The 27,763-nt window shown below is 36.3% G+C and overlaps 3 protein-coding genes across 8 annotated transcripts; 2 read left to right on the top strand and 1 right to left on the bottom strand.

Moving 5' to 3' along the window:
* Positions 1 to 2,751: 2,751 nt before the first annotated feature.
* LOC122521954 (ras-related protein M-Ras-like) lies at positions 2,752 to 5,827 on the bottom strand. 3 transcript variants are annotated; one of them, XM_043642709.1, is made up of 5 exons: positions 5,679 to 5,827; positions 5,125 to 5,273; positions 4,505 to 4,826; positions 3,755 to 4,071; positions 2,752 to 3,532 (listed from the first exon to the last, which is right to left on the bottom strand). In XM_043642709.1, the coding sequence occupies exons 3-5, from the start codon at positions 4,692 to 4,694 to the stop codon at positions 3,443 to 3,445; spliced, it is 597 nt and encodes a 198-aa protein (XP_043498644.1). In that variant the 5' UTR covers positions 4,695 to 4,826; positions 5,125 to 5,273; positions 5,679 to 5,827; the 3' UTR covers positions 2,752 to 3,442. The 3 variants fall into 3 exon arrangements, with proteins under 3 accessions (XP_043498644.1, XP_043498642.1, XP_043498641.1); XM_043642707.1 differs by lacking the exon at positions 5,679 to 5,827 and adding an exon at positions 5,397 to 5,488; XM_043642706.1 differs by lacking the exon at positions 5,679 to 5,827 and adding an exon at positions 5,371 to 5,462.
* Positions 5,828 to 5,831: 4 nt separating this feature from the next.
* On the top strand, positions 5,832 to 9,788 carry LOC122521953 (116 kDa U5 small nuclear ribonucleoprotein component). The gene is made up of 8 exons (XM_043642705.1): positions 5,832 to 5,961; positions 6,115 to 6,405; positions 6,475 to 6,746; positions 6,808 to 7,496; positions 7,562 to 7,791; positions 7,879 to 8,597; positions 8,676 to 8,956; positions 9,201 to 9,788. Exons 2-8 carry the CDS (start codon positions 6,160 to 6,162, stop codon positions 9,704 to 9,706), a joined length of 2,943 nt encoding a protein of 980 aa, XP_043498640.1. The 5' UTR covers positions 5,832 to 5,961; positions 6,115 to 6,159; the 3' UTR covers positions 9,707 to 9,788.
* Positions 9,789 to 14,790: 5,002 nt separating this feature from the next.
* On the top strand, positions 14,791 to 25,652 carry LOC122521866 (polycomb group protein Psc-like). 4 transcript variants are annotated; one of them, XM_043642577.1, is made up of 5 exons: positions 14,792 to 15,011; positions 15,992 to 16,125; positions 21,215 to 21,346; positions 22,113 to 22,696; positions 22,853 to 25,652. In XM_043642577.1, exons 3-5 carry the CDS (start codon positions 21,232 to 21,234, stop codon positions 25,007 to 25,009), a joined length of 2,856 nt encoding a protein of 951 aa, XP_043498512.1. In that variant the 5' UTR covers positions 14,792 to 15,011; positions 15,992 to 16,125; positions 21,215 to 21,231; the 3' UTR covers positions 25,010 to 25,652. The 4 variants fall into 4 exon arrangements, with proteins under 4 accessions (XP_043498513.1, XP_043498512.1, XP_043498511.1 ...); XM_043642576.1 differs by having other exon boundaries at positions 15,989 to 16,125; XM_043642578.1 differs by lacking the exon at positions 15,992 to 16,125 and having other exon boundaries at positions 14,791 to 15,011.
* Positions 25,653 to 27,763: the final 2,111 nt, after the last annotated feature.

Below are 27,763 nucleotides of genomic sequence, written 5' to 3'. Positions count from 1 at the left end.
TGAGGCTCAAAACTTTTCAACCCTTCCACGTATATGCAATTTTAAAACAACGTTTCTATGAACGCGACGACGACGACGACGATGACGACGACGACGACAATTACAATAAAATACGAAATTTTATAAATTAGAATTACATGGAATTAATATTATTCGTTTATGTTATAATTCAAGGCTTCTCAAACATTTTTCGCTTGGCAACTATAACCCCATTTTACCAAAACAAATATTTGCCTTTTAATTATTTACTTTTCTTATAAAATGTTTTTAAATCCAATATCATATTAGTCACACGTCACATTTTGAGAAGCCTTGTTATAATTAATTAAAATAATACTATCCCCGATGTACGTACTAATAATAAACAAATATTACAACATACGTATTTGTTTTTTCTTTTTTTTTTTTAGTTTTTTTTTTTTTTAATAGCGAAAAGCACACATTGCACGCCTATCACAAACGCACAGACAAACACGCATACATTCACGTTACTTCGTCGTCGGGTGTAAAAAAAATGTTTATAAATAAATAACAATTTGCTTTTAACTTCGAACACACAGGAATAACGTATATGTGTACAATCAATTTAAAAGAATGAATAATTTGTTAAGGAAACATTAAAACTCGTTTTTTTCGTTATTGTTTAAAATTAATGCGATTTCGCATACATCCTTCAATCAATTCTTCTTTTGTTTAATATAGAAATTACTTTCAAATATATATTATATTTTATGCTAATATAATCCAATGCATAATGAAGATAAGCATGATTATAGTTAAATCGCAATCAAAAATGTTATTGCGATTGTTGATAAAGAAAATGATTGATTTATCTTCTTTTTTTATTGTTTTTATTATTATTATTATTATTATTATTCTTATTATTATTATTATTATTATTATACCACCCGCGATTTCTTTCAATGAATTTCTTTTCTTCTTTTTTTTTTATGATTCTTAATATGTTAAACAAGTTTTATACAACGACGTTGCACGGATTTTTCTATTCGTTAGATTCGAGAAGAATCTTTTTATTCTTCATTGATTTTTTCGTATCAACATTTAACATTAAGTTTGACTTACAAATGCACGCATTTTTAGGATTTCCTTGTGTATATATATATTCTATACACATTTATATATTTATTTATTTATATATATATATATATATATAATTTTATTTTTATTTCTTTCCTTGCAATTAAATGCTAATATAGGCCATGGCATTTTCTTATCATATAAAAAACGACTGATATATCGACCTTCGTAAAAATACAAATTCTAAACGTTAAAACACATTTGTCTAGAAAAAAATAAACAAAAACGATGATTTAAAAAAAAAAAATCATATCTTTTGTAAATAAATTATTTCTTTTTAAGAATTATTAATTAATTGTTAAAAAGTACTCGTATGTTTCAACGTTTGAAAATTTTCGACAGATTTATTCGTTAACAGAATGAAAAATGTATTTAAGAAAGATCATTTCAATAATGAAACTAACTAACTATGAGGAAAGACAATATTGTCTTACATAGATTTTTATTCCTGATTCAGAATAATTATTTTTATTCATTAGGCGGTATACTAAATGCCTAATATATATATATCGTTGCCAAGAAACTAAAATAATTTTATTTTTTATTCTTCTTTTTTTCTTTTTGTATCTTTTTTTTTTAAATTATATGATGAAAACTTTAGATAATATTTACATATTTTTTAATTAAATAATGCGAGCTGTGTATCATCGAAAGAAAAAAAAATTTATAGAGATAATACAAATGATAGAACGTAAAATAATTAATGCAATTAGAAATTATTCGTGAAAACAATATTAGTTACAAAAAAAAAAATTTAAATAATACCGAACATTTGTAGCAAGAAAATGAGTTGTCTCTTCCAACATAATTTTTGTAGAATATGTATACTTCAGTAAAATCTAATTAATTTTATAAATAATAATAATTTGTATCTATATAATTATTGCACCCATTAAAAATGCAAGAGACATTTTTTTTTCCTTTTTTTTTGTTTTTGTATGTACATATCGATTTTACAGAAAAGTTAACTGTTAACATTTAACATAAAAACATCGAACATATATATAATATTAATCATGTATTATTATTCCAGTGAAATATTATAATCTATATTGTGCACATTTTAAAAGCGAAACATCTCATCACTGGATATTTATAAATGAAAACAATTTATGATTTATTATATACACATGATAATAATAATAATAAGAATAATAATAAAAATAACAATAATAATAATAATAATAATAATAAGAAGAAGAAGAAGAAGAATAATAATAATAAGAAAAATAATAATAATGATAATGATAATAATAATAATAATAATAATAAAGTAATTATAATAGCAAAAGGATATTCGCGGACACATATATAAAATTCATTGAGAAATATTTGAATGTAGAAACATTAAGGCCACAGTAGTTGATAATATATATATTTATATGTATACTTTAGATAAAGAAACTTATCTTTTTTATTTTTATTATCTTTTTTCTTTTTTTTTATACTTTTTTCTTATATATTTTTTTTTTAATTATCAATAATAATGATAATAATAATAATAATAATAATAATAATAATAATAATAATAATAAAAATAATAATACGAATCATTCGAAAATAATTAAATGAATTTTCTCACTATAGCTTTTCTCCCTTTTTTTTCCTTTTTTTCAATTATCTTTTATGTTAGAAGATCAACCAGAATTGAAATAATGGAGTGAAATAATTATTTAATAGGAAAATAAATACGCTTAAAGCTAGAACTTTCGACAGCCTTTTTAAAATATGAGCTGAGTCGATATATATAAAACCATTATAGTCATTTCATGACAAGTTTTTACAAGGAGAAGTTAAAAACCCTTCCCTATAATTATGCAATAAAAAACGTTCAATTCCGTGTTACATTATCGATGGTAGAAAATTGATGTGTATGCAAGAATGAAGACCCGTAGTCTTCCCGTATTGTACACAGAAGATTAATGGTCAATATTTCCATCTAGTTTTACTTTTGAATAGCTTAATCTAAACCAATGCAGAATTCAATGCGACGAATGTGATATACAATTATGCCATATTTCTTATTTTCTTTTTCTTTTTTTTCTTCTTTTTCTTTTTTCTTTTTGAGTCGATGATATCCATTATTGAATCCTAGTCGATACGCTAATTTAAAGAAACATTAATCGATAATACAACGAATACTAATAATATTATAGTCGAATAGCAAGAAATGAAATATAACACAAATAAATGTAAACACAGGCATTGATACATATTATCGGTGAACTAATGATTGAAAATGATTCGTCTTAGCTTTTGTGGCATTTTTTTGTATGAATAAATGTGTGCTTAGAATATTAGGTAACAAAACCTTACTCCTTTTGCAATAATATTACCAAGAGACTTAAAGAACATTGCACTTTCCGGTACGTCTTCGTTTTCGACGATTTTTTTCCAATTCAGCTGGCGGTTGATTTCTAATTATGCGTACAACCTGAAGAATTATTAACATGTATCGTGATACTGAATATATTTAAAACATTTCTATCTTTTGTTACTAATTATATATCTCACAACTTTTGTTGTGACTAATTTAATATAAATCTTATACATGCAAGATTAAATAATGGTACCAAAGCAATAACTATTAAATAAAATTAACTATGTCTTCTATTATTTTCTATTCCTAAATTATACTATACTACTAGATACCTACTTCATGAAACGCAGCATCCACATTTAGAGGTGGATCTTTGGCAGATGTTTCAATATAAGGAATACCTAAACGATGTGCCAATTCCCGTCCCTGTTCTTCTGTCACTTTTCTTAAGTGTACTAAATCAACTTTATTGGCAACGAGAAGCATCGGATAGACATCTCTGTCTTTAACTCTAAGAATTTGAGTATGAAAGTTGACAATATTTTCATACGACTGTTTATCCGTCACAGAATATACCAATAAAAATCCATCACCCTTCCTCATGTATTGTTCACGCATTGCACTAAACTCTTCCTGGCCAGCTGTATCTAGTACTAGCAGATACAACCAAAATACATTTTTATGCTTTACATATCAAATTCTAACACTTTTTATATCATATAAATATAATACATTTGTTCTAACCAAGAAAAAGGATATATACTATTAAATTATAAAACAATAATGTTACTTCTACGCAATTAATTTGATTCTACTCCGATCTCATGTTTGTAACATTTGAATAAGCTTTACATTTACTAGCACCAACGAATAAATAAAATAATCTATATAAGATGTCCTAGTTTTTTCTCTGCAAAATCTTATCAACATATAAATAAAAATATTAATAATAAGAATTTTTACTTATAGTATACGCTGATAAAATTTTTGGAGAAAAAATTGGGATATCCTGAATTTGAATTATACATTACAATTATTCAATTGGATGAAAATATATATTAGAGATATATAAAAATTTATATTTACCATCTAGAATGCACCATTGATTATCTACTTCGGTATGTTGAATATAACTATCTTCGATGGTAGGATCATAATCGGTGACAAATAATTTTTGAAAGAACTGTATGGTCAACGCACTTTTTCCAACTCCTCCATCTCCAACCACGACCAATTTAAAGGTCATAAGGTTGTCATTGTTGGGAGGTCGTGTCATACCGCCTCTGAATCTCCCACCCCCACCCCCACTGTTCTGCCTACGTCTGCCTATCCTGCCAATTCTTCTAATATTATCTTGGCAGTCCTTTTGCTCTCAAATTGAACTAATATTGTTTTCCAATTAAAATTCCTAAAAATAATCAAAAGAAAAAACATATCAAAACAATTATTTTATAACAAAAATTGTGTCGCTGCTGAAAATATAAAAATATTTATGATATGCTTAAAGGTAATTCATTAAAGTGTTAAATTTTATTTGTTGAAAAATAATGTACTTTTTATTAATAGTAAAAAAATACTCAACGAAATGATAAAACAGCGTTTGTAATAATAATTAATATTGCACAGATTTTACTGATAAAAATGGTGAAAGGTTATATTTTATATATTATGTATATTTCGTATATTTAAGAAAAATTATTTCTCACCTTACATGATCTGCCACTCCTGCGTGTCGTGCTGCCAGCTGTCAGTCAGATATTTTCTACTATGCGCAACCCTTCGAAATATATATGTGTACAAAGTTTACGTGTATATGTGTGCGTATCACGCATCAACTTTCACACGTACATGAATCCTAAAAAATTATACGTATATATATAATATCTACTTTATTATGTATGTTCGCTTCTAAACTAATATCATCAATTTATATGGAATATTATTTTTCTAACCTGTATGTAATATAAAATATTCTAACCTAATACACTTCAAACTGTTTAGTTGATAAAAATTATTCTTAATTCGTATTAACGAACAAATCGTTTATTTAAGTATGTTTAAAAAATAGTTTAATAAAATATTAAAAAATAAATAAATGATAATGTATACTAATTATGAAAACTTTCAATATATAAACCAATCAATATAATCTATCACTGAGATTGATAACACAACTACGCTCTTCTTATTATTCACGAGTTTAATTCGTAGATAATACTTTCTACAGTCTTAAAGTATAAAAAAGTGAATTGCTTGTTACTTTGAATCAAAGCCAAGTGAAATAACCAATCACAAAGGTTGAATTGAACATAACGACGTTCATTCTTTATTAATTTCTTAAGTTTAATTTTAATGGTTGGTTACACTGTTAAATATCTATCGCGGCGTCCTTCTAACTATACACGAGAAATGATAGGTTAGGGAACGTTAAATATTGCGGTATTTTAGTGTGTGTATATATATAACAAAAACAATTAAAGAATTTAGTTTTTTAAAGAAATATTAAGAATTAACTATAGAATAGTGATATCCATGATTATATTGTAAGTAATATTTTTTAATTTTTCATAATTTTATGTAATAAAAACAAAATAATATAAATCTTAACCTATCAAAGTTATAACTTATACTTTATATTAGAAATATATTTTGATCATGTTATTGATAAAATTATACTAATTCTATTCTTCTTTCAGTTTCAATAATTTAAAAGTTTATTTTATTCTCTATAACACATTACCATGGATGCTGACCTTTATGACGAATTTGGTAATTACATTGGACCGGATTTAGCATCGGAGAGCGAAGATGAAACAGAATATGGAAATGTTGGAGATGATGCAGAAGATAGGGAGCGTTCCGATGAGGAGATGGAAGATGACAAAGATGAATCTAGAGATAATGCGGAGCAAGGTTTATCTACGGCTGTTGTTTTACACGAAGATAAAAGATATTATCCTAGTGCGCTAGAAGTATATGGTCCAGAGGTAATATTATTAATTATTTGCAAATATAAATTTATTGTTTACATTTTTATATGACTTTGTATTTGACAGGTTGAAACTCTCGTACAAGAAGAAGATGCGCAACCATTAGATAAACCTTTGATAGAACCTACTAGGAAACCTAAATTTCAAATAAAACAACAACAACTTCCAGAGACAACTTATAGCATTGAATTCTTAGCTGACATGATGGATGCTCCTCATTTAATTAGAAACGTCGTATTACTTGGACATTTGCATCATGGAAAAACTACTTTAGTTGACTGTCTTATACGACAAACGCATCCTCATATACACAGTGTAACCGATGAAAAACCTTTGAGGTAATATAACATTTATGAATAATAATTAATTTCAGTTTGTATTAAAATTTTGTTTATTTAGGTATACGGATACTTTGTTTACTGAGCAGCAACGTGGAGTATCTACAAAAGCAACGCCTGTGACTCTGCTGTTACAAGATGTTAAATCAAAATCATATTTGTTAAATGTATTTGATACTCCAGGTCATGTGAATTTTTCGGATGAAGCAACAGCGGCTATTCGTTTGTCAGATGGTGCAATACTTATCGTTGATGCAGCAGAAGGTGTAATGCTTAACACGGAACGTTTATTAAAGCATGCATTACAAGAAAAATTAGCGCTAACTGTATGCATCAACAAAATAGATCGTCTTGTTCTGGAATTAAAATTACCACCTTTAGATGCGTATTATAAATTACGACATATCATTGAAGAAATCAATGGTTTAATCGCATTATATTCTGACAGCGAAAATACAGCCTTTGTTTCACCAGCTATCGGAAATGTGTGTTTCGCAAGTTCCGAATATAACGTTTGTTTTACTCTTAAATCTTTTGCTGCCCTTTATGCCAAAAGTTACCCATCACTTAACACAAATGAATTCTCAAAAAGATTATGGGGAGATATATACTTTAATTCGAAAACACGAAAGTTTACTAAGAAACCCCCACATAATACAGCGCAACGTAGTTTTATCGAATTTATATTGGAACCGCTTTATAAAATATTTGCACAAGTTGTTGGGGATGTGGATACAACTTTACCTGATGGTTAGTATATTAAATGATTTTAAATATATAGTATATATTTATTCACTTATTATTTATTTTTACAGTGCTGAGCGAATTAGGAATTAGATTGACGTCGGAAGAAATGAAAATGAATATTAGACCACTATTGCGTTTGGTGTGCACACGTTTTTTGGGAGACATGTGTGGTTTAGTCGACATGTGTGTTATGCACGTTCCAAGTCCACAAGCACATGCACCAATAAAAGTTCAGCACGTTTACACAGGTCCTATAGACTCTCCTCTTGCACAGGATATGGTTAACTGTGACCCTGAGGTAAAGATTTTTATTTTTAAAACATATACTCTCTTAACATACTTTTTAATTATATTATTCTTAAATGATTTTTATTTTTATTTTCAGGGAAGATTAATGATTCACAGTACAAAAATGTATCCAACAGAAGACTGCACGTTATTCGTTGTCTTAGGGAGAGTAATGTCAGGAACGCTTGAAGCAGGTCAACGTGTACGCGTTTTAGGAGAAGCATATTCACGAACAGATGAAGAAGATTCACGAGTGTTAACTGTCGGTCGACTATGGATCAGTGAAGCACGTTATTCAATCGAATTGAGTCGTGTACCTGCAGGAAATTGGGTACTCATAGAAGGAATTGACAGACCGATAGTAAAAACCAGTACAATTACCGACCTCAACAATACAGACGATCTACATATCTTCCGTCCGTTAAAATTTAATACCCAAAGTGTTATTAAAATAGCTGTTGAACCAGTCAATCCATCAGAACTTCCAAAAATGTTGGACGGTTTAAGAAAAGTGAACAAAAGTTACCCGCTATTAGGAACACGCGTGGAAGAAAGCGGAGAACACGTTGTATTGGGAACTGGTGAATTATATTTGGATTGTGCTATGCACGATTTGCGTCGTATGTATTCTGAGATTGATATCAAGGTCGCTGATCCGGTTGTTGCATTTGCTGAAACAGTAGTTGAGACCAGTTCCCTCAAATGTTTCGCGGAAACTCCAAATAAGAGAAATAAACTGACGATGATCGCTGAACCACTTGAAAGAGGTCTTGCGGAAGACATCGAAGCTGAACACGTCAAAATTACTTGGAACAAGTAAGTCAATTACAGATTTTCGATGTAATAAATACTATCCAATTTTCATAAGATTGTATTGATCAACTTTGTTAATAGAAAAAAATTAGGAGAATTTTTCCAAACGAAATACGATTGGGATTTGTTAGCCGCGCGAAGTATATGGGCCTTTGGACCAGATGCAACAGGTCCTAATATTTTGGTAGACGATACTTTACCATCCGAAGTGGACAAGAGTTTGTTGAGCAGTGCTCGTGATGCTATTATTCAAGGATTTCAATGGGGTACACGTGAAGGACCACTTTGCGAGGAGCCCATTCGAAACGTCAAATTTAAAATATTAGATGCTGTAATAGCTCAAGAACCATTGCATCGAGGAGGTACGTATAATTGATAATTGACCATAATTGTTATTATTGTTATTCTTTTTTACTATCACTTTCAATATTATAATATCTTTTATTATCAATTAATTCAGCAACTTACATTTTATTCATTGTATCAGCCTAAACTTGCAAGATTATGTGAGACACAATTGCAGTGTTGTGTGAAAATCAACAAATTTTGCTCGCCAGTCAACGTGTTAATCTATTTGTTCTTTTTTTTTTGATTTATTGTAATCAGGTGGTCAAATTATTCCAACTGCTAGAAGAGTCGCGTATTCGGCTTTTTTGATGGCAACACCAAGATTAATGGAACCTTATTTCTTTGTCGAAGTTCAAGCACCTGCCGATTGCGTGTCCGCCGTTTATACTGTTCTAGCAAAACGTCGAGGTCACGTTACTCAAGATGCTCCTGTTCCAGGAAGTCCATTGTATACAATTAAAGCTTTTATTCCTGCTATCGATAGTTTTGGTTTTGAAACAGATTTGCGAACGCATACTCAAGGCCAAGCATTCTGTTTGTCCGTTTTTCATCACTGGCAAATTGTACCGGGTGATCCTCTGGATAAAACTATTACCATTAGACCATTAGAACCACAACCTGCTACACATTTAGCTAGAGAATTCATGTTAAAGACACGTAGACGTAAAGGTCTCTCCGAAGATGTTTCTATCAATAAATTCTTCGACGATCCTATGTTGTTGGAATTAGCCCGACAAGACGTATTATTAAATTATCCGTTATAATTTATGATTAAAATTAGGTTTATCATCATTTGTACAAATTGATACAATTAAAGAAAATAAAATAATACTTTTCCACATCCGACATATATCTTTTTACGATTAATTCGTCGACTTTATATTTATTAAACGATAAATTATTTTTGGACAAAAATATAAATATATATATATATATATACATATATCAAGTTCATTATAAATCCTTCATTAAAAAAAAATCTCATATTCGTTATCAAATATATTTTATTTTTTTAATTCGTTAATATAAAACACGCATAGAGAATACTTTTTCATTGACGATACAAATAGATAAATAATTAAATATCTAAAGTTCGTAGCGACCTCGCCATTATTATTTATCAATACTTGCAGGAAAGTAGAAAAAGTTAAAGATCTACTTTCCTCATTAAATATTTCAATGCAACTATATACAGTTATATTTAAACTATCGTACTCAAATTGTTTTTGATCGATCGGTCTAGGTTGCGACTTAAAGTTACGGTTCAATATCGAACTCTCATTTTATTTCGATCCCATCAAGAAAAAAAAAGATTGAAACCACGATCTATATCATCGTTATACGCATATCGAAGATTATTATCGAAGTAAATAAAAGTGTTTTTGTTAAGCAATCCTGAGTAATCGTGATTATCTCGAATTCTTTCAGACGACCTTACCTACACATGTGCATACATTTTTTTATATATCCATGTGAAGAATATGCGGACGAATACATACGAGGAATATATATCTTTCCGTAGCATCTATCTTTGTTTACTTTGAAATATACACATTTATCTATGCATATGTGTACGTACAATACAAACGTAATGTATTAATGTATGTGTAATATTTCAGTGTGTAGCGTATTCGCAAAAGACCCCATATTGTATCCGTAGGCGTCGACGTAATCGACCAACTTCGGCTCCACTCGAGAATTCTCGGCAATGCGAACAACATGGCGTCTTCTCGACCACATTCTACCTAAAATACTTATTATTTTCAATGATCTCAAACGTAGGCTTTTCTTGGAATGTTTTTACCAATTCCACGATTATCTCTACAAAGTCCAATCATGATATTCGATAACTTAGCATTTCCTCTTGAGAATAAATCATGGCTAGCGTGAAAATGTCCGGCACAAAACGGCTGCCGTTGAACGAGCCGTAAACTGCGTTATATTTTCCTTGTATTTATTCCATTAATTGATCGAGTATTTTAACGTAATAAGTTCTCAAATGTTGTTTAGATTAACGAACAACGAATAATTTTCGATGATTTCGTTAAAAACAATAGGATATTACGAGAATAATGTCTACGGGTTATTTTGTTCTTTGTCCAATTCCCAAATATCCAAGAGATATTGGAATTTGGACATCGTTATGTTAAATGATTTAGAATAGTTTCGATGATTTTTCTTCAGGGATACTTCTTCTAACGGCACGTTCGAATGATTAAACCTAATTTATTCAAACGACCGTAGGATACACATTTGCCATTTGGTCAACACGTGTAACTCGTAAGTTTGTGTTCAGCTTTTGTGTGCATTCGTGTATACACAATGGTGTACTGCTAGACGCTATTCTTTTTAGTTTCCTTTTCCGTAATTGTTATTGCATTATTTAATTATATCCAAGAATCATAATGTCTTATATAATTCAAAGAAAAATACTTCAACCTTACTCTTCGATCTCTTACGCAAATTACTTTTATCAATTATAGTAACAAAGTCTACAAGCATTATTTTCCATTTCTAACTTGAACAAGATTATGCAATAGGTTTATCTCAAAAAGATAATAATTACTTTATTAACGCTAACGAACAGTAAGACTTACGATAGGAAAGAAGACGCCATTTGTTTTTCGATATCTATTTTTCTTTCTTAATTCTAAACGATTAACGTACGACACTAAAATCAATTTAAGAGTTTTCGAGTAAAATCTACGAAATAAATGATACATATAAGAGAATACTTGAATACTTGTATTGTTCGATATTTCGTTCCTACAAGTGTCTATTTCCGCTTTGTCTTCCAAATAATCTAACAAGGTTTTTTGACTAAAAAAAAAACTACGTAGGGATATCTTAAACATCAATTTGAATACGTGATGTTGTTAACATACATAAATTAACAAAAAATTGCAAGAGTATTAATGAAGTATCTTTGAGTATAGCAAAATATTTCTCCCGTCGCTTAACGACGATATTATACCTACAATACTAGAGCAATTACTGGAAGTTGGGAAATAACAGTTAAACGTCGCAGATGCGCAACGCAATTACGAATAGGAAAATATTACAAATATCTGTTAAGATACTGGTTTTCAATGGAAGATAATTATTCCCGACAATGAGCGGCAATTTACCGATGCGAAATTATAGATGTTAAATGTAGTAATTTCTCATGAGGCACCATTTTGGCCTCGGGCAACTGGAGAAATATAAAGATAAAATAAAAATTAATTAATTGCCGATCGCGTACGTACAGGTGTTCCGTCGGCGGCGTCTTTTGATGTTTAGAATAAAATTGTGGATATATATATATATATATATACAAGCAAAAGAAAAATGAGATACCGATAAATTTAGTTTCCATTTCGTTCCGACAGAAAGGTACAATAGAACCTTTCAGAAAGTATGGGAACGTAGCGCCGTTGGGGATCGGTCAAAGGAAATATTCGAGGTCAAAAAGGGTAAAAAAGTGAGGCGGCGAAGGAAGGCAAACTGGCGCTGCGCGAGTAGCTCGTCGGAGGAGCCGCAATTGCGCTCTGCGCTGTAGGCGTGCCCGGTAGGCGGGGCTAGCCGCCATTTGTGAGCTCCGGCGACGCCCACTCGGCCCGCCCCTAAAAACAACGATCGAACGTGGAGTCGTGAATGCCCGAGTAGAGGTACCCTAAACGGATTACCTCGTTCCACGGCCGTCCCTTTCCGCATCGAAACAGCAAACTATCCGCGTCGTCGCCGATCGATCGGTTCGTTCGTTCTTCGACCCCCTCGACCCCACCCCTAATCCCTTGTCCCTTCCTCCACCTCCTCCTCATACACCATCGTTCCTATACTATTACTCACGTACAGTGTCAGCGGCACGGCCGTGCGCGCGCGCGCGCGCGCTCATACCTATCCAAATACGTACACGCATACACAGAAATGCAAGTTACGCTACTAACTCGTGCTAGCCCTCGAAGCCCGTACCCTCCATCCGCCGTTGCCCCTCATGATTCTTCGAAAGCCGCAGCACCAAGATTACATGCCGTCGTGATTCTCTCTTCTCAGACCGCTAACTGCAACCGCTTTCCTACGCGGTATTTGTAATATCGTTGCAGGTGACTCTAACAAATATGGCGCGATACCGTTTTCTTCTACCAAATACGTGGATAGGATTTGAATGATTTATGCCTTGCGACATTAGTTACAAATGGTTTTACGATCTTGAATAGGATGATATGATGTTTAGGAAGAAGAGGTAAAAATCAGTCTCTACTAAAGGGATCATTAAAAAAACAGATTTAATGGCGTCGATAGGTTTCTAAGGGAGTCTTTGTAGTTACTATATGCGAATCCTCGTGGGGTGGTTATGCATGGAATGTAATAACCGGGCTCATCCTACCATGGGGGGGTAAGCATATTCGAGAAGTAATAATACGCAGTAGCGCTGTAGGTTTTCTACCGAGAAAACGACAGATGTTTTCTAAATGAGTAATCACGGTAACGTCGCTGTTATATTTTTTTACATTATTCGATAAAATTCAATTTAAACTGATGCGAACGGACACACTTTCGGTATATTGCGTAAGCTTTTCAAATTAAACTGTACTAAACGTTTTACAAATCAAAGCTCGAATGTTAGACAAATTGAAGATTACCACGGTCAACAGAATCGCTAAGACACGCGATCCGCGAACTCATCGGAAGCTACGTAAAAGTCATGCAAGCTCACGAATTATCAATAGTTAACACACTCGATAGAATTGTTCATACTACGAAACCTACGCGTAAGACGTTCCTATCATCCAATAAAATCATCCTAAAGAATGACGGGATATCGAAACATTGTGCATTCGTATCATCGCAAGACTGTAGACACGATAAAATGACTCGCGGTCATATGAAGAAAGTTTTCGATCTAGAGTCAAAGGAAAACGTTGCTCGTGTTCGCGTAGAAACTTAGCGACACTTTCTCGACCCACATTCCTTTGAAGAATACTTCCAATTTCGATAAAGTACAAACCCATTAATCGATCCTATCTGTCGTACGTGTATTCATATTTTGATCAAATTCAAACAATAGACTTATACACATATCTTTATACCTGTACGAACACATACGTATACTGTTTGCGATCTTATAATCGTAATAAATGACATCAAAGAAACACAGCAAACACTTTATCGGCGACTCAGGTTTTCAAATCCGATGGATAAACGGATAGAGCGCAAGGGGACTGGTTTTGGCGCAAGCGTACTGATGGTCATCATCAAAGTTCGAGCGCATAAGCGCGAAACGATCGCCGGTGGAAACAGTTAAAGGAAATGGGAATATCGATTTAGCGATCTTTAGCGTTTATTAGTGAACGCCATGTATATATATATATATATATATAGAATGGTGGACGGTTAGGTGACTGGCGTGTCGGTCATATCATAGTAGTGTTAAACAGTAACCGTCGTCCATTGCGGTATCGTTAAAGTAACAAGAAAGATCTAGAAGATCAATCGTTCTGTAATTTGGATTCCAACTGAACGAACGAACGAACGGAACGAACGAATGAAGAATGAACGAACGATCGATAGGTCGATCGATCGGTCGATCCGTCGATCGATCGGACAGGAAACCAAGAGCTGACTAGAAAGAAGATTTAAAAGGATTAGAAAGGGAAAAGGGAATGAACCGCGCCCACGAAGATAAATCGGTGGAAAGGCAAAGAGGTGGCGTTGTTATCGGTCGGAGGGGGACTACCCGGAGAGTGAAAAAGATAACAAAAAGAAGAGAGAGAGAGAGAGAGAGGGAGAGAAGAGATAGAGAGAAAGAGAGAAGAGAGAAAACGACATCGAGTAAGTAGTGTTGGTCGTTGACGTTGGCGTTCGTAGACAATCGTTAATTTTCGTAGGAAGTCGGGTTTGCGAGGCGGGGTTTAGGCGGGGTCGATACGCGACCTAGCGCGTTTTCTCTTCGCTTCCGTACAGCGTCGTTCTAATCGCAGAGCCGTATCGAAAAGCGAACAGTACTACTCGGCTAGTATCGCCGTTGCTCGGCGCCACCGCCGACGCCACTGTGTGCTCGCGATTCTCGTCCTCTCCCTGAGAAGAGTGAGTACAACTACTTTCTCGATTCTCATCGCGATATCGCTCGTATCGGCTCAAGCTTTCTCTCTCTCTCTCTCTCTCTCTTCTCGGGGACTAGGATCGAGCGTTGCCAAGAGATTAAAAAGAGGAGACGGACGAGAGAGAGAGAGGGAGAGGGTGGGAGGTAGGGGGTAGCCAAAGAGAGAAAAAGATAGATAGACAAATAGATAGCTAGATAGACAAAGATAGAAAGATAGGAAAAGAGAGAGAGAGTAACCGTGCGGGGAATAGTCAACGCACAGTATTTACCGAGGCTACACTCTTTCTCGTCTACTCTCCGCGTTGCTACGTAGATCTCTCTGTGTGCCGGGAGGGGAGGGGAAAGGAAGGGAAGGGAATGGGTGGGGGTTTGGGGTGATTGAGGTGGGAGGGTGGGCCGAGGGTCTGAGGGGAAGCTAGGTATAGTAGGAGGAAAATTGCGAGCGCGAGGGTTCGGTGTGCGCGCGCGCGTGAGCGCCCTTTAGCCCACCGCCACCGCCGTCACCGTCACCGTTGCCGTCGTTCGATCGTCTCCTCGGCCGGCGTCGCGACGTCGACGTCGACGACGACGAGGACGAGGACGAGGACGAGGACGAGGACGACGAGGACGACGAGGACGACGACACAGACGACACAGACGACACAAACGTGGACAGGGACAAGGACAGGGGACATATTCAATTGGAGGACTAGAGTCGTGTTTGTTTCTCGGTGCATTTAGAGTTCGGTTCGAGAATTCAGAAAATTTCGATCTGCCGGCGTGAGATTTATAAACCGATGTCGGAAGTATTATTTCTCTCGGGGGAGGAGGGATGGGGGTGTGTCGGCGGGGGGTATGGCAAGGAGGAAGAAGAAGAAGGATAATATCGTTAGTTCGTATCTCTCGTTGAGGAGAGCTCTCTCTCTCTCCCTCTCTCCCTCTCTCTCTCTCAGTGCTACTACTTTTTATTTTTTGAACGAAGAAGAAGAGAAACGCTTAAAGTCGCCAGAAGAGGAAGAACGAGGCGGCGAGAAGAAGAGATCGTCGCGGACAACAGAGAGAGGTGATCGTCAAAGGCAACGTTGAAACAGGGACAACAACAACGAGTTGCGTTGGAAGGTAAGAAAGGATAACGATGGTGGATGGTGTTGGATGAGGAAGAGGAGGAGGAGGTGGAGAAAGAAAAGAAGGAGGAGGTGATTGCTAGGGAAAAGAAGGGAGGGAGTAAAGGCAAGCACAATACAGTAGTCCTCTCTCTTCCTCTCTGTTTTCTCGGTGACGATGACGACACGACGATGACGACGATGACGACGACTACGATGACGACGGTGATGGTGGCGGGTGGCGGAGTGACGACGACGGTGGTGGCGGTGGCGGTGGCGGCGGCGGTGGCGGTGGTGGTGGTGGCGGTGGTGGCGGAGAGCAACGTTGCCACCTCCTCTCCTCGGGTGGCGCAGCACACGCGAGAGAAGCGCCGATACGGTGACGGCGAGCGAGAAGACCGTCGTTGCCACGTCCGCCGCTCTCTTGTGCGCGCGCGCGCGCGCAACTTTGCCCGCGCGAGCGCGTGCTCCTTCTTCCTTCCCTCTTTCTCTTTCATCACTCTCTCTTACTCTTATTCCGTTTCTACTACTCTACCTTCTGCTGTGCGTTCTTCGTCCTATCTTTGAGTTCTTTCTCTCTCTCTCTTTCTTTCTTTCTCGTTTTCACTCCCGGCGCCACCTCCTCCCACTAGCCTTGTATACACCGTGGCGTATACTCTTGGCATAATACTTAACCCACACATACATATATATACATATAAACATACATACGCATACAGAGTACAAACCAGCGTTTTCTTAGGCTGTCGTGCGTAGCACGCCTGTAACTCTCTTCGACCACGCGATATCTTCGTGGTAGTCGTGCGAGTAGCCTTCGTAAGATTATATGTGCTTTATGTTAGTATTCGTCGGTAGCGGTGTGGGATCCCGTTGCTACGCCAGTAGCGTCGACAGCGTAGACGTTGCACTCTCTCTTTCTCTCTCACTCATTCACTCTCTCTTTCTCTCTTATTCGCTCTCTCTCTCTCTCTCTCTCTTACTCTTTTGTACGTGTTCACTTCTTCTTTTGCAAGAAGAGATATAGAGAGAGGGAAAGACAAAAGGAAAAAGAGAGAGATAAAGATATATAGATAAACTGTGTGCAAACCGCACCGGTCCTATTGGTGCCGCTCCTATTGGTCGAGCAACAGTAACAGTAGCAGCAGGAGAGGACGATGACGGAACGCAAAAGTGCTGAGGATCGAGGTAATCGTCAACACGCGCGCCAACGGGCACGACCACTCATGTGGCACCTACCAAATTATTTATACATATATATACATACATATATATGTATATATATATACATATATACATCTATCTGTTTTTTTCTCGATTTCTTGATTTCTTGTTTGCATTGCTCGCAATTTATCTGTACATTTTTCATCCTTGTTTATTTCTCCTCTTCACGTGATATATTCGCCAAAGGTGCGTGTGCTGTAAGTTGGTCCGAGGGAAAAGGAGGGCTCCCCTCTCACCCTCCCCAATCTTATCTCGCGTCCCTTCCTTTCCCGTTGGCTCGTGAGCACGCACGCGCGCGCGCGCGCACGCGCTCTCTCTTCCTTTCTCTCTCTTTCTCTCTCTCTCTCTCTCTCTTTCTCTTTTTCTTTCGTTAGAGAGAAAGAGAGAGACAGAGAGAGTGGCACTCTATCGCGCACGGCCTTGGCGGATCATTCACGAACTGGATTCGCCTTTGCGGGGATTCGAGTGTCGCTGTCCCAAGACTCTCTTACCGATCGCAGGTGGTCGACTTTCCGCAAGCATGTCTCTCGCTCTCTCTCTCTTCTTCTCTTCTTTTTTCTCTTCTCTTCTCTTCTCTTCTCTTAACTATTCGCATTTCTATCTTTTTCATTTTGTGTATTTTTTTTCTGCATTTCCGCAAAGCAAAGGTCTCGCTCTCTTCCCTTCCTGTACATTTCCCCCCCCCCCCCCCAAATTGGCCTTGCGTCCCTTCTCTCTTTTATCTCTTCCTCTTCTCTGCGCGTCTCGTAACTAGTCGCAGTTCTATCTTTTTCATTTGATGGAGTACTTGTTTTGTTCGTTCTGTGTTTTGTTCGGCCGACGTGAGTTCAATCTGTTTTGTTTATCGTCGATGCGAATCTTACTGCATCAAAAAACTTACCTTGTCAAAAGATATCGTATAGGACAAAAATAACATAAAATATAAAATACGCTTAGGTTATTCGAATTGTTGTTCGAATACGTGCTTATAATTTCTTTTTTAATTTTTTTTTTACAAAAGCGGCGCAATATTTTTCGGATCAAGTCGACGTGTGATCGTAAGTGTCAGACGATTTCGCGTAGCACGCATTTTGCTTAAACGATATTCATCGTCAAGAATTATCCGACGTAAACCGGAATATTTTTATCTACATATATATATATATATTTTTTTTTGTGTTTTCTTTTTTTAAATAGTAACAATAAGTCGAAATAACAGTAGGGAACTTAACGGACGTTCCGATAAAAAATCGAGATAGTATGCTGAGCGATAATGCGACGAAGAAGAGGTGGGCGCGCGCGCGCTCGCGCGAGCTGGAAGGTCGTCCCGATAGAAGAGTTAGCAACAATGGTGATGACAAAGACGACAAATACGACAATACACGACACAACACGATGACAACCACGACGACCAACGACAACGACAACGACAACGCAAACGAAAACGAAAAATCGTTTCGATGGCAGCGTATCGTTACGTCACTCGTAAATCAACGCGTGCCGCAGATACCGATTCTCTTTCGCGCGCGCGCGCGTGTGTGTGTGTGTGTGTGTACGTGTTACGTCATCCTGTCCTTAGAATCCAACCAACGACGAAGATGTGCGCGGCGCTAGAGTTAGACTAACTGTATGACGAAGAAGACAGTAAATTAAACCGTCCGGTTCAATCGCAAATATCGCGTTTATTTTCAGCTATACCAAACCCAACGACGACTTTTCCTTTTCGAGAATCATCAATTTTGCTTTTAATACCGTTAGATTATTGGAATGAAAAGTTATCGTTTGCTTACATAATTTCGTAAATGAACAACAAATAACCGTGAGAGGGGGAGGGGGAGAGAGAAGGAAGGTGTACCCATCAATTTGTCGGGTTCAGAATTCGTATGGGGGGGAAAATGACAAAAATCATGGCTAACATTTTCCAACGATATTTGTCCTTTACTGTTTTACTTTTATTGATTGAATATACCGAGAACCATTTTCCCCATCGGTTCTATAATTTTCAAATTTAGTAGCACGTGTATACCACAAAATACGTATATCCATTTACCCCCTTAATTTGAAGGGATTTTTACGTAGAAAAATGTCCGATAAAGCTAGCGTCAATTTATACCGCGTTGGTACCGCGTCATCTATTTAATCCCAGGGTTTAAATATTACCAGGATATTTGGAAGGAAACGGAAAACAAGAAAGACGGAAATACGAACAGACAGACAGACAGACAGACATATAGAAATAAAGGTAGAAAGAGATAGAGATAAACTGAAAGAAGAAGAGAAAGCATCCCCTTTAAGAGATAGACCTTAAAGTTCGAACGCGTGCACGTTTCCGGTTTTCGTGAGAGATTCGCCATCCGTGTGTCGGTGTAGGTTTCCGATCTACGCGAAAAACTTGGCGTAACGAGCGTGACGCGCGTGTGCAAGCGAGCAAACGAACGAACGAACGAACGAACGAACCAACCAACCCAACCAACGAATGAACGAATAAGAAAGAGCAAGAAAGCAAGCAAGCAAGCAAGCAAGAAGTGTGTACCGTCTCACAAATATATATACCTATCTCTTTCTATCCACTTATCTATCTCTCCCCCTTCTACTTTTCTTCTTTCCCACCCCCACCCAACCCAACCCAACCCCCCACTGATACTTTGTGCAATACGCACGTATAGGTAGTTCCTACGCATCGTCGTCAAATGCAACGCGCGAAACAAACTGTCCTGTCCTGTCCTGTCCTGTCCTGTCCTGTCCTATTCTTATTTTATGTCCTGTCATCTAATCCAATCCTGTTCCTTCATTTTCGTTATCCCTTCTCTTCAATTATCTTCCGTTAATTAAATTCCTATTGTCCTCTGATAAATATCGTCAAAATGTCTCTATTAATAAATATTTGATTGGTTGATAATACTTTTACGAAATGTACCAACAACCAACGACAACAACGACGACTACGACGACGACGACGACGACGACGACGGGGTTATCGAACTTGACCTCTTTTCCGCTTTCGCGAAAACGGTGTCGTGCCACGTGCAATGTGGAAAATTGCAGAGAAAGAGAAAGAGAGAGAGAGAGAGAGACATAAACTTGGTACGAAAAGTAATGCCGGAAGTTTATGCTTATCGTATTATAGTTCATTTCTATACATGTAATATATAGATATATTTATATGTGTGTGTGTGTGTGAATGTGTGCATATATCTATAGTCGATAGTCCAGCTTTTAAAAGTTCTATTAGCAAGTTGGAATATACATGTTAGCAATATGTGTGTGTATGTGTGTGTGTGTGTTTACAAGCGCACACGTCCACATTTTGCTGGAGGAAAACTATTGGATAGCTATGCACCGGCCGAGTTAAAATTACTGCTCATGTGTATACGTGTATATATGTATACATATATATATATATGTATATATGTGTATATGTGTATATGTCGTTTACTCGGACGGTGGCGTTGAATCGCGAAATCGATGCCAACGCGTCTCGTTGCATTAGAATTTCCCTGGTTTTCCTATATACGCGCACGAACTTTTCGTACACGCATTTTATTTTTTTTTCCTTTTTTCTATTCTTTTTTTTTTCCAGCGACATATGTTAAATTGTATAGGTATTCTGATGTAAAAAAAAAAAACAAATGAAAATAGTCGTACGTAACGTATCGATAGATTCGCAGAAATTTATTCGAGAATGAAATTATTCGTTGAGTTGCAGTAATCGTTGGAACGAATGTTGTTACACTGATAAAGAATGATATGTAACCGTAATAGTGTGTGTGTGTGTGTTGAATATTTCAATGTAATTTATTAGACTGATGTTAAAATGATCGATAGAAATCCTTGGACACCCCCTTCTCAACAATAAGGGATAACAGTATTAACGAATTAACGATCAATTGATACACCTGTTTCAGGATTAAGTGAAGTCAACATGGAGGCCTGTGAGAAGAAACCACTGGTGAAAGATTTGAACGAACATATCGTCTGTCCACTCTGCAGGGGTTACCTCGTTGATGCTACCACCCTCACGGAGTGTTTACATTCCTGTTAGTATATTATACATACACACACACACACACACAGAGACATACACGTATATAAAATATGAACAACTATATTCTCGCTAATCCCGCGAACGTGGAACGTTTCATTATCGAACGTTAATTAGTTATTCGAAAATCCATGCTTCCAAAGTTTTTTTTTATTCGACGCATCATCCTCCTCCTTTTCCAAGATTTTGTCGCGTTCTCGATCAATATTTCCCGTCTGCTCGACCTTTCAATTATTTAAACCGTCGAACTCGTCTCTCTTTCTTTCTTTCTTTCTTTCTTTATCTTTCTTTCTAAAAACATTTTTCTAGACGTATCTCGAATTAGAGGTTATTTCGTATATTCATTTCTGAATACTATAAGCTTTAGTATGTTTGTTCACAAGCACGCACGCACGCACGCACGTGTGGGCAGAGATTCGACTGGCCTATAGAAAATCGTATTTGCGGTTGGCTTTTGTGGGCGTTAACTGCTGTTCATCCTAAATACTTTCGTTTCGTTTATCGATTTGAAATCGTTTCTTATAGTATATAATATTTGCATTAGAAAACGTTTCCCCAAAAAATTCGTTTTATATTTTTAATACACTTTTTATTTGTGCATCTCGTTAGATAAATATATTTCGAAACGGTGTGTATATGAAAAATTATAGAATTAAAAAAAAATATATATATATAATATATAATATATCATTGATTTTGAGAAAAAAAAAAAACGAAGAAAAATGGTACCTAGAAATGGTACCTAGGAATATGAAATTTAGTTTGCAGAGGATGCATTGTCAGACGTTTGAGTAGCGGTGCCCGATTGTGTCCGGTGTGCAACGTATCAGCATCCCCACCACTTTTACCGGATGCACGACTGCAGAGATTGGTGTATCTGGTTGTTCCGGGTTTGTACCGTTCGGAACTCGAACGCAGACGACACTTCCGTTTGGTAAATCCACAATGTCCGCCATTACCGCAACCGTTCGGTGCATTGGAGCTAACATTGGACGATTTGGTTAGTTTGAGTCTTCGAGAGTTGACTGATACAAATAACGACGAGATAAGAGGAGAAAGATCGTCAAAAATGGGTTCGGAAGAGAATAAGGGTAACGAGGAATGTAATATCCGGGAACCTACTACGAGATATATGAAATGTTCGGCAGCCGTGACGGTCCGTCATTTGATTCGTTTGTTAACCTCAAAAAGAGGCTGGGAAGAAACTAATTCCGGAGTTAACGTTGCTAATAGGATTGAAATGACATGCGAGGATTACAACGGGGGTGGTGATCACAGGAAACCAAGTGTTTTGGAAATGTCTTGGACGTTGTTGGACTTGGCTTGTATCTTCGGATGGAAACAGGTGAGTAAAAGTTTGATTTTACAATAAATTTATCCAATTGCATTGTTGTAAATGTCTTTTGTTTCTTTTTTTCCTGTACGAAAGTAAGGGACGCGCACGAGAGAGAAAAAAAAAAGAAAGAAAATGGAAGGTCCTATTTTTGTTTTTGGATTACAGGAGGCGCCATTGAAGTTATTTTATCGTATCGTTCGGAAGGAAGAAACAACAACGGCATCGACCTCGAAATCTAATCCGTGCAACGAAGACACGAACAAGGACGGTCCTACGATAGAAAATATTCAAAGACCACCAACCCCGCCGCCGAGTCCGAAGCCAGTTCAAGAAAATGAAGTTGAATCGCGTCGTACGTTTGGAACCGGCACGGAAACAGCTCCTGCTCCTCCTCCTCCTCCTCCTCCTTCACGTGCATTGGAAAGTACGAAAGAACGAGACAAAGAGACGAAATCAAAGAAACCCCGTTGCGAGGTAACACCAGTGATGAGAGCGCCGGATCCCGTTGGCATCTCGTCGTCGGTCACGATGCAGCAGAGCAATAATAATCATGCTTCCGAGAGTTCAAGGACCAAGGAATTAGCGAGGTTGGAACATCGGAAGCGAAGGAAACGACGAAACAAACGAGTAATCGCGGAAATAACGACTACGCCGAGAGAGGATCTCCTTAAGTTGAAGGTCAGGTTAACTCCTTGTCCACCGAGAATTACGTCGAGCAGTAGCGGCGGTCAAGCTAAAGAGAAATTACTGCAAATGAGGGCCGTAAGACGAGAAAAGATCAAGGCCAGCGCATTGAGTCAACAACGTTCGGTTAATTTACCGAGAGATGAAAATAATATTGTCAAGGAAAATCTCATGGAATCGGAAGAAACGATAGAGGATATCATAGATTGCATACCGGACGAGGTGGTACGCGTAGCACAAAACATTCCCGTTCCGCCGCAGGATGAGAAGAAATCTCACGAGAAGAAGGATAATCCAAAATCGTCAGGGAAAGTATCGATTCGTCAGAAGGAAGACACTCCGATCGAGACGCGTAAATTGTCTATCGAAGAAGTTAAAGGAACGACGACAACAACGTTAACAACTACGACAACGACGACGACATCATCAACAGCAGCAGCAGCAGTAGCAGCAGCAGCAGCAGCAGCAGCAGCAGCAGCAGCAACAGCAACAACAACAATTCCAATAGAACGTCCAAAGAAAGACGAAGAAATCTTACGCAGGTTAGGTTTGGTCGCGATAAACGAGGCGAACGAATCCCTGCGCGAGAAAACGAAACAAAGGGGCCAAAATTATAACGACAAGCCTAACGACCTCGATCGGGAAAAATTGGAAAAACAATTGCGCGAGAGTAAAGCCAATCGGGTTAGGAGTTTATTAGCGGAAAAACAAATGCGCGACGCATTGAAAGGTATAATGTCGACGAAAACGAAAGAAGAAGTTAATAATACGTCGTCGAGTTCGATGCAATTAACAACAGCAGCAACAGGAGGAGCAACAGCAACAACAACAACAACAACAACCGGTAATACAGTTCCCTGCCCAAAAAAGAAGGGTCCACCTCCGTTGGCACCTTTACGAGCGGTCAAACCTTCTTCCTCCTCCTCTTCTGGATTCACCGTGACGAGTACAATGGTGGATTCGAACAACCCAAAGTACGAGACACCTTTAGACCTGAGCAGCGGCGGCGGTGGCGGTGGAGGTGGCAGTGGTGGGACTGTTAACGACAACGTACTCGATTTGTCATCGACGTTGCAGAGTTCCTCCGTAGGTTTTTCAGCGTCATCAGCATCCTCCTCGCCATCTTCTTCCTTTTCCTCCTCAAATTCATCATCTTCCTCCTCGTCCCTATCTTCCTCATCTTCTTCTTCTTCTTCGTCTTCTTCATCATCTCCTTCTTCTTCTTCATCTTCGTCTTCGTCCATCTGTACACCACCTTCTTTGCCTTTACTCAGACCCCAACAAACCAGCCTCAATATGGGAAGCTTCATTCGCAAAACTAAGGAAACGGAACAACGTAGAGGACAAGATACTAATCTACGAACACTATCGGACGCTGCTGTTTCACGTCTAAGCGGGTGCATCAACGACAAGAATTCAATGGTGGAACCACTTCTACTTGGCTCTAATAGTATCGCTGCGAGCAAGGTCGCGTTACGTATTCCACAACCACATCATCGGTTATCGTCTAATTATGGTATGAAAAATAAACCGAATCTTGGTATAAGACACATACCTAATCCGCAAGCTGTTGTTGCTTCTCAATACAGAAATCAAAGAGCCATTTATTTCAACAGCCTTTCCCAGCATCCGCCGTAACACCTATCGTCATTCGTGGATCATTTAGCCACGTAGGCTTTTTCCAAGCCGCACCTATCCTTCTTCCTCTTATTATTATTATTATATCATCCGCCTTCTTATCTTTCTTTCTTTCTTTTTTTCTTTTTTTTTTTCCTATCTAATATATATATACATACATATATATATATATAAAAAAACAAAAAATACCAAAAGAACATTCCTATAACATTTATCATGTCGCTCAAATATTATAATATTATCTCTATTATGCCTAAACACATCATAACCTATAATATTTAAATGTAAATGTCGCCGACTGGTGTTGTAATATCTGCAACTAAAAAATCCTAACTTCCCGATTATATTAAATATCAAAGATTTAACCTAACTATCTCGTATGCGATACAAACTGCCAATTAAGAAATGAAATAACGAACATTCTCATTCTTACGGTGATATCGCTTAGATTTTTTTTTTTTTTTTTCGTAACAATGTGTTTCCTATAACGCTGTATAGTATAGCATGCGTGCATGATGGTCTCTATTGTGATAAAACCGAATAGTAAACATAATAACGATCGAATTTAAATTCCAAAGCAACACGTTATTCAGTTATCCTATTTTTCTCTTTTTGTTTTTTTTTTTTTTTTTTTTTTTTTTTATTAAAAATCAACAAATACAATTTTGAAATAATAGACTTTTTTATTAACCCATTTTTAGACGAACAGGTAACATTCGATATGGGGGAAAATAATCAATTTGTACTTTTCCCCCCGATTTATTTTCTTTTCTTTTTTTCTTTTTTTTCGTATAACAAACATTTCGTTTAATTCTCATCGAATGAAGTTCGATTCGGATTCGAGAATGGGTTGAACGATCATTTAACTTACAAAATATTACAAAAATATATTTGTATAAGAATAATAATAATAATGAAACAAAGAAATAAAAAAAACCAAAAAAAAAAAAAATAAAACAGAACGAGAAAATACTTTCCTACGAAACGAACAAACCAAAAAAAAGTAAAAAATAAAATAAAATAAAATAAAATAAAATAATAAAAATAAAAGGTAACCGATATATGTTATTATATCGTTCGCGAAAGATCGACGAATTTTTCTCGTTCTATTTATTATTATTATCATCTCCCCACCCCTCAGCCCCGCCCCCCCGTTTTATGTGATATATTAATTAATTATTTTCGTTTGAAAAAAAAGAAAAGAAAAAAAACCAAAAAAAGAAGAAAAAAAGAAAAAACAATTTATATTATTATCATCGGCCCCCTCCCTCCCACCCCCACCGGTGTGCGTTATTATCGAAAAGCACACGGGGGTGCCGTGCATATCTCGCTTCGTTGAAAGAAACCGAAAACGCCATCGAGAAACCCGTATTATTACTGTATACCTAGATAATATATGTGTGCGCGTGTGTGTGTGTTGGGTGTTACGAAGATGACGAAAAATAAATGACAGAAAGGGGTACGGGGGGAAGGGAGTGGGGGTAGCTGGAGAAGAAAAATTGATAAGAAAATTTAAAGAAAAAAATAAAAAACAACGGGGAAGTGTTTAACGTGATCGACGGGATTAATTGCAATATTTTATGGCTGTTGCTTGAATTTTTTTACGACAGAATTTTAGTACACGTGCTATTACAAAAGAAACCCCCCCCCCAAACAAAAGATCCAACCGATTAACCCCGACCAATTTAAACGATAATTTATTAATGAGTTTATACTCGTCAGGAGAAAAAAAAATAAATTGAAGAATGTTTTATGTTTTAAGACGAGTATACTCGTCGTCAAGTTTATTTTCGTGAAATAATATTCAAAGAAAACCCACAACCACCATCGATGGTCTGTTAACTGGTTAAATATTACAAATGGATAGTAAAGATCAAAAAATAACGAAAATATTGTTATAATAATTATTATAATAAATATTTTTGTTCTCTACGACGAGTATACTTGATTAATCACAGATTAACAAATGAATCTAATTTAAATAAGTATGACAGAATGAACAATAAAATGTAGTATTGTTTGATGACAAAGATTTAATACGCCAAAAATTTGCTCCATTCATTCATTCATTCATTCATTCATTTTGTCACGGTTTTATCTCATTCGTTATAAAAAAAAAAAAAAATCAATCGACGAATGAAATGAAATAAAAATAAATAAAAATAAAAATACAACAAGAACAAATGTTTCGTTGGTAGAATTAAAAATCAATCGTTCTTCGTACTCGTGTGAAAGAGAAAGAAAAAAATAAAGAAAGAAAGAGAGAGAGAAAGTGAATGAATTTCTGACGGAGCAGATATTATATAAGAAAACACATATACATATACATATACATATACATATATATATATATACATATAAATATACGCCCACATAAATATACATACCGCATGTAAGTAGAAGACATTATAAAAAGAAGCAAACGGTGGTTGAACCAATGAACATAACCGAAGACAGCAGATGTCACGTATCACCATAACCACCCTTGCATCTTTCTCTTATCCTTTGTTTTTTCTATTTTGTGGTTTTTCTCTTTCGTCCCTTTATTTTGTCCCCCCCGTTTTATTCTTTTCCTGTTTTCCCGTTCCTCGTTAGTAAAACCCATGAAAATAAATAATTATAATAAAAAAAAAAAGGAAAAAAAAAAAGGGAAAAAATACTTAGAACTTTTTAGATTAACTTAGTGAAAAAACTTGTACTTCGTAGAGATGCCAAAGAACGAAAGTGGAATGTGTGCAATGATGTATTAGTGCA

The sequence above is a fragment of the Polistes fuscatus genome, unplaced genomic scaffold, assembly GCF_010416935.1.
Source record: "Polistes fuscatus isolate 324 unplaced genomic scaffold, CU_Pfus_HIC Scaffold5, whole genome shotgun sequence".
NCBI classification, from domain to species: domain Eukaryota; kingdom Metazoa; phylum Arthropoda; class Insecta; order Hymenoptera; family Vespidae; genus Polistes; species Polistes fuscatus.
This window is presented reverse-complemented; position numbering and strand designations above follow the sequence as displayed.